Source organism: Hevea brasiliensis, chromosome 13 (assembly GCF_030052815.1).
Source record: "Hevea brasiliensis isolate MT/VB/25A 57/8 chromosome 13, ASM3005281v1, whole genome shotgun sequence".
NCBI classification, from domain to species: domain Eukaryota; kingdom Viridiplantae; phylum Streptophyta; class Magnoliopsida; order Malpighiales; family Euphorbiaceae; genus Hevea; species Hevea brasiliensis.
Window position 1 is genome coordinate 86,919,936 of NC_079505.1, and position 12,571 is coordinate 86,932,506.

Consider the following 12,571-nt stretch of genomic DNA (forward strand, 5'->3'; position numbering starts at 1 on the left):
CGTTTACCTTTTGACGTGGTTTAAAATAGTTGGCTCTGGTTTTAGCATTTAATTACCACTTATTTTAGCTAATTAATTATGTAAAATTTCAGATAAATTCTGGCCTAAATTATCGTAATAAAGTAAAACAGTTATTTTGCAATAATGTTTAAGCAACACATAAATTAAATTAAAACTAATGACTTGTTGACCAGCTATTTAATTAGTGCATAAGTAAGCCTTAAGAAATGATGCGGTTTGCTAAAGACAGTGACCAGTTGGTCCTCATGATGAAAGGGCCAACAGCCATGGATATAAACAAATCGATAAAGCAACAAATGGAATCATCATAAAGATTAAGGCAAAACAGGGAATTAATTAATGAAAAGAAATTTCAGTCTTATCTCTTGAAACTGAAACAAATTATATCATCCACTAATTCACATGAATGATGTTTGCCAAGTACCATTACACCCTGGAAACCCAACTTAGACGTGTTGCCGACTCAGCACTGCCACTGTCCATATATTCGTTTCATATCCATCTACAACGCCTAGTGTTTCATATGCATCTTCAACACGTGTGAGAGATGATCTGAACACTAAATGAAATTATTTAAAAGGGATTTTTTTTATTTAATTATAATTATATTTGAAATTTTAGTATTATTAAATTAAAATTTATTGATAAAGAAATGAAATAATTATACACAATTTAATTTGAGCATAATTTAAAACATAAAAATATATTAAATATTTATCATTAAAAAGTTTATTCTTTTATATCCAGACCAATGAACTTTCAAATAATAAAATTATTTTTAAAATTATATAAAAAAAAATTACTTGCTGGAAAAGTATGGGCAAAAATATTTGCTTGCAGTTGCATTTTTTGTTCTAAACCGACAATTTCATGTATGCATAAAAAGGAAAAAAAAAAAAGGGTTCACAGCTAAAATGCAATACAAGAAGCCCAACAATAAGAAAGGGTTCGGCACCTGCAAAAAATTTCATGTGCAACGTGAAGTTGAAGCTTGATGGGAACGATAATTAGCGATTCCTAGGTCGGTTGATGAAATCCAGCATATGATTCTATTCCAATTCCAATACAATTGATGGGTATGAAGAACAGCTTCCAAATAGCTTTGATTTGTTCATGAATCACATTCGATGCCAGTGCCCCATATCAAGATATTAATCATGATCGGTGACAAACCAAGCAAGAATCACATGCCTTTATTTCTACTGGATGTTGGCTTTGATGTGTAGCGCAAGATGCGGTTATTGAAAAAGTAGTTCATTTGTTGAATGATAGTAACAAAATCACCGGAAATGATTTTCCTAGAAATATTTAAAAGATAAATGTAAGACTAAAGTCACAATTGAAGGCATAGCCTCAACTCGCAATGTAACCAAACGAGAAAAAAATTGACGCACCATTCAACTGAATAGAAATCGCAGGTTGGCAGGCTCAAAGTTTATCCAATTAAGGCAAAAATATATTCTTAAGATCATTGAGTTCAGCAACCATTAGCCAGTCACCACGACAAAATATATTAGTAGTTTGCACTTCATGTTCCAAGGGGCTAGCAGAAAGTTAAGAGACCATTTATACAACTAGATGCTTGTCGATGATAAAATGATGTTGCACTACCATACACCGGAAGTCACTTTTAGAAGCCGTCTTCCAATGACTAAATGATAAGCTGCAATGATCAAATGCCATTTGATTAATCACCTCCAACTTGCCTCTTCCAAGAATCTTCCACGATCAATTCATCCACTCCCCAGTCCTCATAACTGGACGTTAAAAACAAGAAATAAGAGACGAATCAAAGCAAGGGGGGAAATTTTACTACATGGATACCTCACATTCTACCAAGCAACTTTTATTGATTACAAGATGACAATAATTTAAAACAAAGAACATCACCTTCCATCAGGGAGGTAGCGCCGGATGGTGAAAGGTATTTTCCGCTCGCGGAGTTCCTTCATTGCAATCTTGACAAATGAAGAAAAAAGACATAAAAAGACAGCAATCAATAATTTAAAATGGGAAAAAAAAGGATATGATGAAATTTTATGGTTTAAAATTCAGTGAAGGAAAGAGAGGTGTCAAATTCATAATTGCAGGCGTGTTGCAGAAGAAAAGGCTGTACAAGTAGGTGGTGCATAATAAAACACAACCAACATTCATGAGTGCACAGATGAAGATTAATGCATCCTTGTGCCAAAAATGCTGTAATATAAGAAAAGAACCCAGAAAAACATGGCCCATGTCGATGATACTAAGATAAATACAGAGATATAGAGTTCCAGTGTTTTACTTCTCTTCAGAATGCTATGCTTCAGCTGGAGATGACTCTCCAACAGCTTGTAATGTATTTGGGCACACAGGGTGAACTAAATGGCCAGCAGAGCTCATTTGCTACAGACAAACTGCCCAACACCCCATCACAATGAAATGCTGAGATCAAAGTTTCAATTAACCCCCCCTCTCTCTCCTTTCTCTCTCTCCCCTTTCCCTCTGCTGCTACTACAGCACTCCAGGCTCTGATCACAGCTACAAAACAATCAGTAATTTCTCGTCTTCTCTCTCTGATCAGCTCCAATTCAAAATCCTACCACTATTGTCTCTTCTTCATTAAATCAGAACCCGACAAATCATAAATTGCTTTCAATTTGCCAATCATAAAAGCATTGGCAGGCTGGTTTCTCAACTTGTCCTATATCACAAACAGTGAAATTGTGCAATGTAGGACACTAATAATACAAGTTAATGAAGATGAGATGAAATATGTAATGTGAAATCAACAATCTGAAAAATGTGAATAATTATAATAAAAAAGCAGTTTCCCCAGCATACTATTCAGTCAACAGCATGTTTCACATGTACACAAGCAACGCTTTCAACAATCTTACCTCAAGTGGGTCAGTCTCACCCTCCAACTCAACCATTACAGGAGCATTCATGCTGCAATGCCAACGACGGAATTTATGATCCCATCAATTCAACTCAATCAGCATAATTTTAAAATGATTAGGTTTTTAAGCATAAAAATGAAGATACCTGATCTGCAAAGCACGAGTTCCCAAAATTCTGGCACGCTCATATTTAGTCATATATTTTGATGTTTTACGAGGACGTTCCACAGATTCTTGTTCTTCTTTATCCTCAGTTTCAATGGGTTCCCCATTAACATCCTCATTGTTATTGTTATCAACATCCTCTTCTGCTCCTTCCTGTCCAATCATTCCATGGACATTTAAAATAATATAAAAGAAGTTTCAGCTACATCACATTAATCAAGTGCAAGTAATGACTTCTTACTTCAATCTCAGGCTCTGGCGGCTCATCCTCATATCTGCAGCAACAACGTAGGGAATCTTAGATAGGTTATTGATCAACAACCAAAAGAAATAAACCAATAAATAAAGGAAAATAAATATAGAATACAAAAACTGAAACCCAACTCGTACATACCTGATAATCAACTATAATGTTAGGGCATCGTTATGGCATAAACATTTAGAGGTTTGCACAAACTACAGGACCTCTGATTCCAAAAAAAAAAAAAAAAAGGAAAAAAACCCGAAAACCTAACATTTGAGCTCCGAAAACTAGGATTCGTTATAAGGATTTTTCCAATTCTAAGTTTTTTATTTTGATTTCGAAATAAACCATATGCTTGAAATTAAATAAATGATGTCTTAGCCTGATCAGCCTCTTGAGAACCAAAAACTTAACTATCGTATTGTTTCATTCAATAAAATTAATTTTCTCGGCAACCAATCAGAGCATGTAGCAAATATATTAGATTAACATAAAAATTTAAGGAAAAAAAAAAACAGAAACCCTAGTCGTTTGCGGTATTGAGCGTGTGTCTACGTGTGCAACAGAAAGAGAAAGAAGAGACGGAACTAACCCCATATCCACATCATTGTAGTCGTCGTCTGCCATGGTTGAATGTCGAAGACAGAGAGAACTTGTTTCCTTTGAATCGCTCTGTGCTCAAAGCCCTAAACAGGGAAAACGACGCAAAAACCCTTCTGTGTATTATCCGGCTCTGATTTGGTTAAGTACACCACTCCATTACCATTCCCTTGACCATTGAGTAATGACTAACATTATATTGGGCTTTGGGGCCCAACAACTCCCAGTTCTGATTTGCCTTGTCGTGCAACATCATGGTCTCGGGCCTAACCTTAAATGGTGGCCCAGAACGCAATCGCCAAGCTCAGTACGCATAACCAGTACTTCCAGACACCTGGATTAGAAAATGAAACAATTAGAGCAATTTGCTGTTTAGGAAGTCAAAAATATCCAGCGATGAGAAAGGGATTCGCCAAATATCCAACTTCTGGCTGCCAAATGATTTGAATATATTAATTTATATATATGAAGATCAGTTATATTTTTCTCAGCGGCAGTCAGCATACAGTCGCAATCCAGCAATAATAATAATAATAAAAATGACATTTTGTGGACTTTTCGAAACAAAAGATTTTAAATTCATTTACGGCATTCAATCAACCATAAGAAAGAGAAGTTATCTTGACCGGATTCAGTTCAGGCCTCTGTGAGACATGGATCAAACACCTTCTACAAGAGACTTCAGTCCCTTATACCCTCCCCTTTTTTTACTTCTGCCTGTTATCTTTATCATCATCAAGCACATTAGCTCTCTATCTTCAAAGCGTCGGCCTCTTCCTCCGGGTCCCAGGCCATGGCCTATAATAGGCAACATTTTCCATCTAGAGAAAAAGCTGCACATCTCAATGACACGCCTTGCCAAAGTTCATGGCCCTCTAATTTCATTAAGGCTCGGAACTCAACTCGTTGTTGTTGGCTCTTCTCCTGCTGCAGCAACTGAAATTCTGAAAAATCACGATCGTTTGCTTTCTGCTAGATGGCAAATTAAAGTGCTTCCCCACAAAAGCCATGTACTTGAACGTATATCGGTTATTTGGAACCCCACATGCAATGACCAGTGGAAGTCCTTACGAGCCTTGTTCAGGACTGAGCTTTTCTCCGCCAAAGCAATTGAATCACAAGCCACTTTGAGGGAGAAGAAATCGTCGGAGATGGTGAAATTTTTGACTACCCAACAAGGAAAAGTAATCAATATTGGAGAAATTGTGTTTGCTACTATTTTTAATACAATTTCTAATCTGTTATTCTCCAAGGACATGATTGGTTTGGAAGATCAAGGGTTGGCTGGTGGATTGAAAAGCCTGGTAACGAGGATGGTGGAGTTGGGCGCTACTCCAAATATAGCTGATTTTTATCCCATCTTAGAGGGGTTGGATCCTCAGCGTCTAAGAAGAAAGATGTCTGAGTGCATTGAAAAAATGTTTGGTTTATGGGAAATTTACATCAGGGAAAGAAGAGAAAAGCATGTCAAGGATGCTCCCAAAACAGATTTCTTGGATGTTTTTCTGTCCAATGGATTCGATGACGATCTAATCAATTGGTTGTTTGTTGTATGCAGACCATCCCTCTCTTTTTAGTGGGTTATTTTGCATATATTATTTATTTTTAATTGAAATATAACAATATATGCTTGGTTATCATTTTGCGGCGCAGGAATTGTTTAATGCAGGGGCAGAAACTACTTCCACAACAATAGAGTGGGCAATGGCTGAGATTCTCAAGAACAAACGAGTCATGGTAAAAGTTGAGGAAGAGCTAGACAGGGTAATCAACAGAGGCCCAATGCATGAATCTGAAGTTTCTCAACTTCCATATTTAAATGCACTTTTAAAGGAAACGATGAGATTACATCCAGCTGCTCCATTCCTCCTTCCACATCGAGCTCTTGAGACTTGTGAAGTTATGAATTATACAATTCCAAAAGATGCTCAAGTATTTGTCAATGTTTGGGCAATTGGACGCGATCCTACAGTTTGGGAAGAGCCTTTGTCATTTAAACCAGAAAGATTTCTCGGATCAAGTTTAGACTTGAAAGGTCAAGATTTTGAGCTAATACCTTTTGGTTCAGGAAGGCGAATTTGTCCAGGACTACCTATGGCTACAAGGCAAATTCCCTTGATTTTAGCCCATTTAATACATTACTTTGATTGGTCTCTTGAAAATGGCGAAGATCCAGCAACCTTAGACATGAATGATAAATTTGGCTTAACACTGCAGAAGGAAAAACCTCTACGCATTATTCCCAAAAAGAAATTTTAAATTCAAGGTTGCCTTTCAACTTTTGTTCCATTTTGTATGCGCATATTATAATAAAAGCTTTCTTTCATGACTGTGTTTTGCATTCAACTTTGACTCTTGACAATGTTGGCCATTGAATAAAAATTTATCTGGTCACGATCAGGAAAGGAAAAAAATAAAATAAAAGAAAAGAAAAACTGATCTGGTGTTTGAAATTGAATATGTGGAAAAGGATGGAATTCTTGACCATATTGCGTCCCTACCCTACCATAGAAGATTTTTCTAAAGCTGGCCTGGCTTGTCTGACGGGCACAAAGAAATTGAAATCAAGGCTCTCAAAAATCAACGTCTCATATATGACGACAATTTTGTGAAAGATAGAATTTAGATTCAATAAGCTTAATTACCTATATTGAAATTGCCTGTATATTTCATTTTTTTCAAGTCTAAAGAAAGGAAGAAGCTGGGTTAATTTCATTTTGCACCATTAAGCTACTCCAAACTAACCCACAGAGGATATACTGTGATTTGACTTCCATGTCAACACATAAAAGCGTGGAAGGAAAGCTAAAGATGAAAGCAGAAGAAAATTTAAAACGTCGTCGTTTTTGTTAAAGAGTATGAGAGTGAGTGACGGCAAAAATGGCAAGGGGGAAAAGGCAAATTACAAAATGATCCAGCCAGAAAAGTGGACACACCATGTAATGGAGGGTAATTTTATAAATGTAACCCTAAAGGAAATTTACATATACGGTCCATAGTATGCAGCACAGTAAGGTAAAAGATGAGGGCAGAAATGTACAACTGCACTTTATTATATAGTATCGTAATTACAGCACAGCACACGTCTCATAGTCCTTTTTCAGGTGTTGCATTATAGCTATGTCCCATTTTTAGGTATTTCAAATGAATTTAAGAATCGAATTGTAATAAAAAAAAATTAATATTATAAAAATTGAATTAATATTATTAATTAAATTTTATTTTATTTTTTTATAAAAATTCAAATTAAATTAAAAATAAATAAACCGAAATAAAAAAAATTAAAGCCAAAACTATATATATATATATATATATATGCACACACATTTCCAATTAAAAAAATTATGCAATTAAAGAACAGTAAGAAAGTATATTATATTATTTTATCAAAGAGCAAAAAACTGGATAAATAAATTAAAATTAAATTAAATTAATAAATTAAACTAGTACTTGTTGTAGGTAGACATATATATATATTTTAATAAATTTTACAAAGGAAAATTTAAATCAGGTAAAAATGTTTAGGTATGGATTTAAGTGATAAAGAAATTATTAAACAATATTTTCTTCCAAATGACATATTAATGGATTACTTTTAGCTTGTCTAAAAATGTAACTACAGTTAGTTTTGGTACCTCAATAGTAATGGGTTACAGATACTTCCAAATCAGGCATAGCGATAAAAATTAAAGATAATTGAAGTTATCAAAAAAATAAAAAAAAAGAAAAGAGAAAAAGAAAATTAACAACCAAGTCAAATACTGGTTAGTATTTGTCATGCATGCTTATGGCCAAATATAATTTCCATTACTCGATTCTATGGAACTCAAATTTCAAAATAAATAATTACACTAGAATTATTCCTTCATACATGTAAATATAATCATTTCATTATAACAAAATAAACAGATGATCAAATTCTCCCAAATTACCTGCACGTTTTTGCAGTTGCAGAGACCACACGGAATCCAACATGAACCAGAGCTTTAGTGATCCTTTGGCAGCTAGGAATTAACAGAAACTCTCTCACTTCACTTGGATGTCTCCTCACCCACGCTGCGTTAATTACGCCTGCCTTCAATATGCCTTTCTTTTCGCTGCCCTATTCCGCCTTTGGCAATATATATTTGGACCTATTTGTATCTCACTTACTTCAAGTCATGAAAACAATATCATCTAGAAAATGGCTACAAAATCAAACTATATATATATATATATTCCCAATTGGATACAAACGTCGCACATGCATACCCATTTTGTTGAGACAATACCTGGAAAGGGTCTACTGGACTGGACTGGACAATTGACCAAGTCCACCCACTAAGCCACTACTTACTTCCTAAATCCTAATACAAATCATATTGTTATTATTTTAATTAAGTAATATTAGAGAAGCACCATCGAGTCGTTCAAATCTTGTCCTCTAAATCTATCACTTCCTGTTTCTCTTAATTATCTAGCTCGCATATGAATGAGCCCTTTCCCATTTTAAAAGCACGCATTACTATAAATTAAACAAAACTTCATCTATCTCTCTGCATGATCTTCTTGATTTAGAAACCTATTTCTCCTAAACCCTCTTTCTTTCAATTTCTCCCAAATCCCCAACCGTAATAAAATCCACAGATTTATCATAGGGGAGAGGCAGAAAACCAAAATTAACTAGCAGCTGCTAAGCAGAATGTATATATCATTATCCATGGCTAGCCCTCACTACCACCCCACTTCCAAGCCCTCCAAATCCCTCGCCATCATTATCCCCTTCTCTTATCCTCTTTCTCTGCATTTTCTGTTATCTCTTCGGTCTCTGGCAACAATCTCGCGGCTTTGCACCCAGCACCGCCACCACCAATAGGATTTCAATCCCATGTAATACCGCGAAAAGCATCACCACCACTGCCACAAAACAAGAAGAACTGCTGCACTTTGGAACCCACCACACGGCGGAAAATGGAGGAACCACGGTAGCGTCGGAGGTCAAAATCTATCCTCCATGCAACGGGAACTTCAGTGAGTACACTCCATGTGAGGACACTCAGTGATCACTGAGATTCAGTAGGCACAACCTGATATACAGAGAGAAGCACTGCCCAGAGAAAGATGAGAAAATAAAGTGCCGCATTCCAGCTCCTTACGGGTATAAGGACCCTTTCACATGGCCGGCGAGCAGGAACTTCGCCTGGTACTCGAACGTGCCTCACAAACACCTGACGGTGGAGAAGGCAGTGCAGAATTGGATCAGATACGAAGGTGATCGCTTCAGATTTCCTGGGGGAGGGACTATGTTTCCTAATGGCGCCGACGCGTACATTGATGATATTGGGAGATTGATCAATCTCAAAAGTGGGTCTATTAGGACCGCCATTGACACCGGCTGTGGGTTAAGCTTCATGATATTGCAGTTTCCATATCATAACTCTGTGTTAAGCATTAAAAAAATGTCGAAAAGTTTAGTTTTCAAGAGAATGACTCAACAAAAAGAAGTTGAATTAAAAAAAAAAAAGCTAATTTTGAATAAATTTGAATAAATGTTATAAAAATGGAGGAGAATAACCACGATTATTTATTGTGAAGTAGTGTTAATTTTAGATTTTTGTTTTGGTAAGAATTGATTTTTCATACTTATGCCTCTGTTTATGATATTAACTATTTTAGCAACTAACTATTTTGCTATCCCTGCATCCTCATATATTAATTATTAATTATCTATATAATGATTTCAATTATTTTATTAGTAATTAAATATAAAAATAGTAGTATCTCAATTTTTAAAAATTAAAAAAATTTAATTTTTAATAAATTATTCTCCCCAACTTTTAAAAATTAATACAAATATTGTGCCACTAACACAATACACGTCTTAAAAATTATTGTCCAGAAGTGCCTTAAAAAAATATGACAATATTTTGGCTAAATGTAGTATGCATAATTATGGTAATTCCTATTGGAGGAATTTATGAGATTGCGTGTTTCAAGGGAAGTGGCATTTCAATACACAATGCAGGTTGCAAGTTGGGGTGCCTATCTTCTGTCACGCAACATACTAACAATGTCGTTTGCACCGAGGGACACCCATGAGGCCCAAGTGCAATTCGCCCTTGAAAGAGGAGTTCCTGCTTTACTCGGAGTTCTGGCCTCCAAGAGACTCCCATGCCCATCTAGAGCTTTTGACATGGCTCATTGCTCTCGCTGCCTTATTCCATGGGCTGAGCTTGGTATGATCACTTTTCATAGTGTTACAGTAATTTAGTCGTCCTATATTTATATTTATATATAATATATATATATAAGCAAGTTTTCTTATACATTATTTAATGCAACAGGAGGGTTGTATTTAATTGAAGTAGATCAAGTTCTGCGTCCTGGTGGCTACTGGATTCTGTCTGGCCTTCCGATCCGCTGGAAGAAATATTGGAAAGGCTGGGAGAAAACAGAGGAAGACTTGAACGCCGGACTAAAATTGAGAATGTGGCTAAAAGCCTATGCTGGAAAAAATTGGTAGAGCAAGATGACATCGCTATTCGGCAAAAACCACTTAATCATTTAAACTGCAAACTTAGCAGGAAGATCACACAAAATCCAACTTTCTGCCCAGAATATCAGGATCCAGATAAGGCCTGGTGGGTCTGCTCTTCAATATATGGCAAAGTGTTGAATATATTTAATTAGCTTTGTTCTTAATTGAAGTTCAATTCATCCTTCTTCTGGTATACAAAAATGGAGACTTGTTTGACTAATTTGCCCGAGGTATCAAACAATCAAGAAGTTGCAGGTGGAAAATTTAAGAAGTGGCCTGAGAGATTGAATGCTATCCCGCCAAGAGACATGCGGTTATGGAATAGGAGATTAACATATTATAAAACTGTGAACAACCAATTAGGACAAGCTGGAAGGTGCCGTAACCTTTTGGACAAGAACGCTTACTTGGGTGGATTTGCTGCTGCTCTAATCGATGACCCAGTTTGGGTAATGAATGTGGTTCCTGTCCAAACCAAGGTCAACACTCTAGGAGTCATTTACGAACGAGGATTAATAGGAACATATCAGGATTGGTAAACTAGCATATATTCACACTCATGTTAATTGGTTTGATCAATCTGCGTAACAACTTGAAGTTCCTGCCTCAAGATTTTTTCCTGTTTTGTTGGTTTTTTTGGCGGGTGTGAAGCAATGTCTACTTATCCAAGAATTTACGATCTGATTCATGCTGACTCTGTGCTCAGCCTCTACCAGGGCAGGTAACTTTTTTGTTAGCCTGTAATTTCTTAACAGGGAAAAAGGAAATTTGTGTCTTAGTGAAGATTGTTTATTAATTGTGTCAATTAAGAATACCAAACGCATGGCTATCTGGGGACGACTCCACATGACATGATTAGGATTAAGAAGCCGCAAAATTAGCTTCTTTAATTAGTTTACTCTTCAAATTCACGTAAGCTAACAGGTTACTTGCATATTGGTGTAACAGATATGAAGTGGAAGATATTTTGCTAGAAATGGATAGAATTCTAAGGCCTGAAGGAGTGTGATCTTTAGAGACGATATTGATATATTAGTGAAGATCAATATAATAACCTATAAGCACCTAAATGAACATTACCTAAGAATGCAGACTTCTAATGGAACTCAAGGATCATCACCACCAAAACTAGTTTTCTTTTAATAAAATAAAATGCAATCTCTATGGAAAAAGAAGCACCAGAATATATATTCAAAGAGAAACATATAAGTGTCAACACAATAATCTAACTTGTGGGAGATTACATTGATCATCAAATAAAATAGGCAAGTGATCAAATTACCTAAATTCTAGTTCTTCAAGAAACTAGCAAGAAAGAAAACTCAGACTGTCTCTCTAATGGAGGCTCTTATGTGCAGCAGAAATGAAAAACTAAAGGAAGAAGATGATATTCTCTTCCTTATAAACCCAGGGTTACATAAACACAAGCTGGAAATGTTAAGATAAGAGTTAAAAATAATTGTGCCATATTGGCAATCCTAACAAGAATAGTAAGCATATTAATTATAAAGACAAAAAGGTGGCAGCAGTATTAATTGCAAAAGGGCAGAAGGTGGTAGTAATTGATCCCTCTTTGTGACAGAATATTAGGGTCTACTTAGTTAAAAAGTAGCTCTCTTTAATTTAAATGAATCAATGAGCTCCCTCCACATAGTGTGAGCCTTACAAATACCTAGGTGATTGCCAAGTAGACTCCAAGGAGGTGTGAGGCATGTCCAAAGTGGCTAGTGACGTGGCAAGGGAAGCTGATGTGGTCGGTGACGTGGCTGGTGACATGGCAATGGAAGCCCCAACTTTCCACACGGTGATCCACTTAGATTCTTGGAGCAAGCAAACTAAGCTTTCCTCATGCAACTCCCCTCCTAAGTCAAAAACCCTTTTCTAGTCTATGAGCATGTTTTGAAGTTACTTAGCTCTCGCCCTAGTGATTGCCTATTTGAAGGATGGTGGTGCTCTATGATGATCCTCATCAATAACTGATGGATTAAACTGCGATAGTCAAATTGTTGATCATGAAGATGGACCTCTCCAAAAGAGAGAAGCTTCTTTATGCAGTGAAGTCGTACTGGACAGCTCCTGCTGCCCCTGATCAAAATTAAAGCCTCTATGGCCTTCTATTATTTGATTTGATTCGTAGTTTAA

At 36.1% G+C, this 12,571-nt stretch overlaps 2 protein-coding genes and 1 pseudogene across 2 annotated transcripts; 2 read left to right on the forward strand and 1 right to left on the reverse strand.

Moving 5' to 3' along the window:
• Nucleotides 1-1,455: 1,455 nt before the first annotated feature.
• Nucleotides 1,456-4,108, reverse strand: LOC110658411 (DNA-directed RNA polymerases II, IV and V subunit 6A). The gene is made up of 6 exons (XM_021816005.2): nt 3,905-4,108; nt 3,310-3,343; nt 3,049-3,221; nt 2,901-2,952; nt 1,912-1,979; nt 1,456-1,778 (listed from the first exon to the last, which is right to left on the reverse strand). Exons 1-6 carry the CDS (start codon nt 3,937-3,939, stop codon nt 1,709-1,711), a joined length of 432 nt encoding a protein of 143 aa, XP_021671697.2. The 5' UTR covers nt 3,940-4,108; the 3' UTR covers nt 1,456-1,708.
• A 374-nt stretch (nt 4,109-4,482) lies between these two features.
• Nucleotides 4,483-6,242, forward strand: LOC110658410 ((S)-N-methylcoclaurine 3'-hydroxylase isozyme 1). Its single transcript, XM_021816004.2, has 2 exons — nt 4,483-5,462; nt 5,566-6,242. The coding sequence occupies exons 1-2, from the start codon at nt 4,566-4,568 to the stop codon at nt 6,169-6,171; spliced, it is 1,503 nt and encodes a 500-aa protein (XP_021671696.2). The 5' UTR covers nt 4,483-4,565; the 3' UTR covers nt 6,172-6,242.
• A 2,440-nt stretch (nt 6,243-8,682) lies between these two features.
• On the forward strand, nt 8,683-12,528 carry LOC110658369 (probable methyltransferase PMT16; annotated as a pseudogene).
• Nucleotides 12,529-12,571: the final 43 nt, after the last annotated feature.

Excerpts from the sequence above, each read along its gene's own strand:
- LOC110658410 (XM_021816004.2), top strand. The coding sequence starts at position 4,566 with ATGGATCAAACACCTTCTACAAGAGACTTCAGTCCCTTATACCCTCCC. Across the intron at positions 5,463-5,565 it reads TAATCAATTGGTTGTTTGTT|GAATTGTTTAATGCAGGGGC; the intron begins GTATGCAGACCA and ends TTTGCGGCGCAG.
- LOC110658411 (XM_021816005.2), bottom strand. The coding sequence starts at position 3,939 with ATGGCAGACGACGACTACAATGATGTGGATATGGG. Across the intron at positions 3,344-3,904 it reads TACAATGATGTGGATATGGG|ATATGAGGATGAGCCGCCAG; the intron begins GTTAGTTCCGTC and ends TTGTTGCTGCAG. Across the intron at positions 1,779-1,911 it reads CGCTACCTCCCTGATGGAAG|TTATGAGGACTGGGGAGTGG; the intron begins GTGATGTTCTTT and ends TTTAACGTCCAG.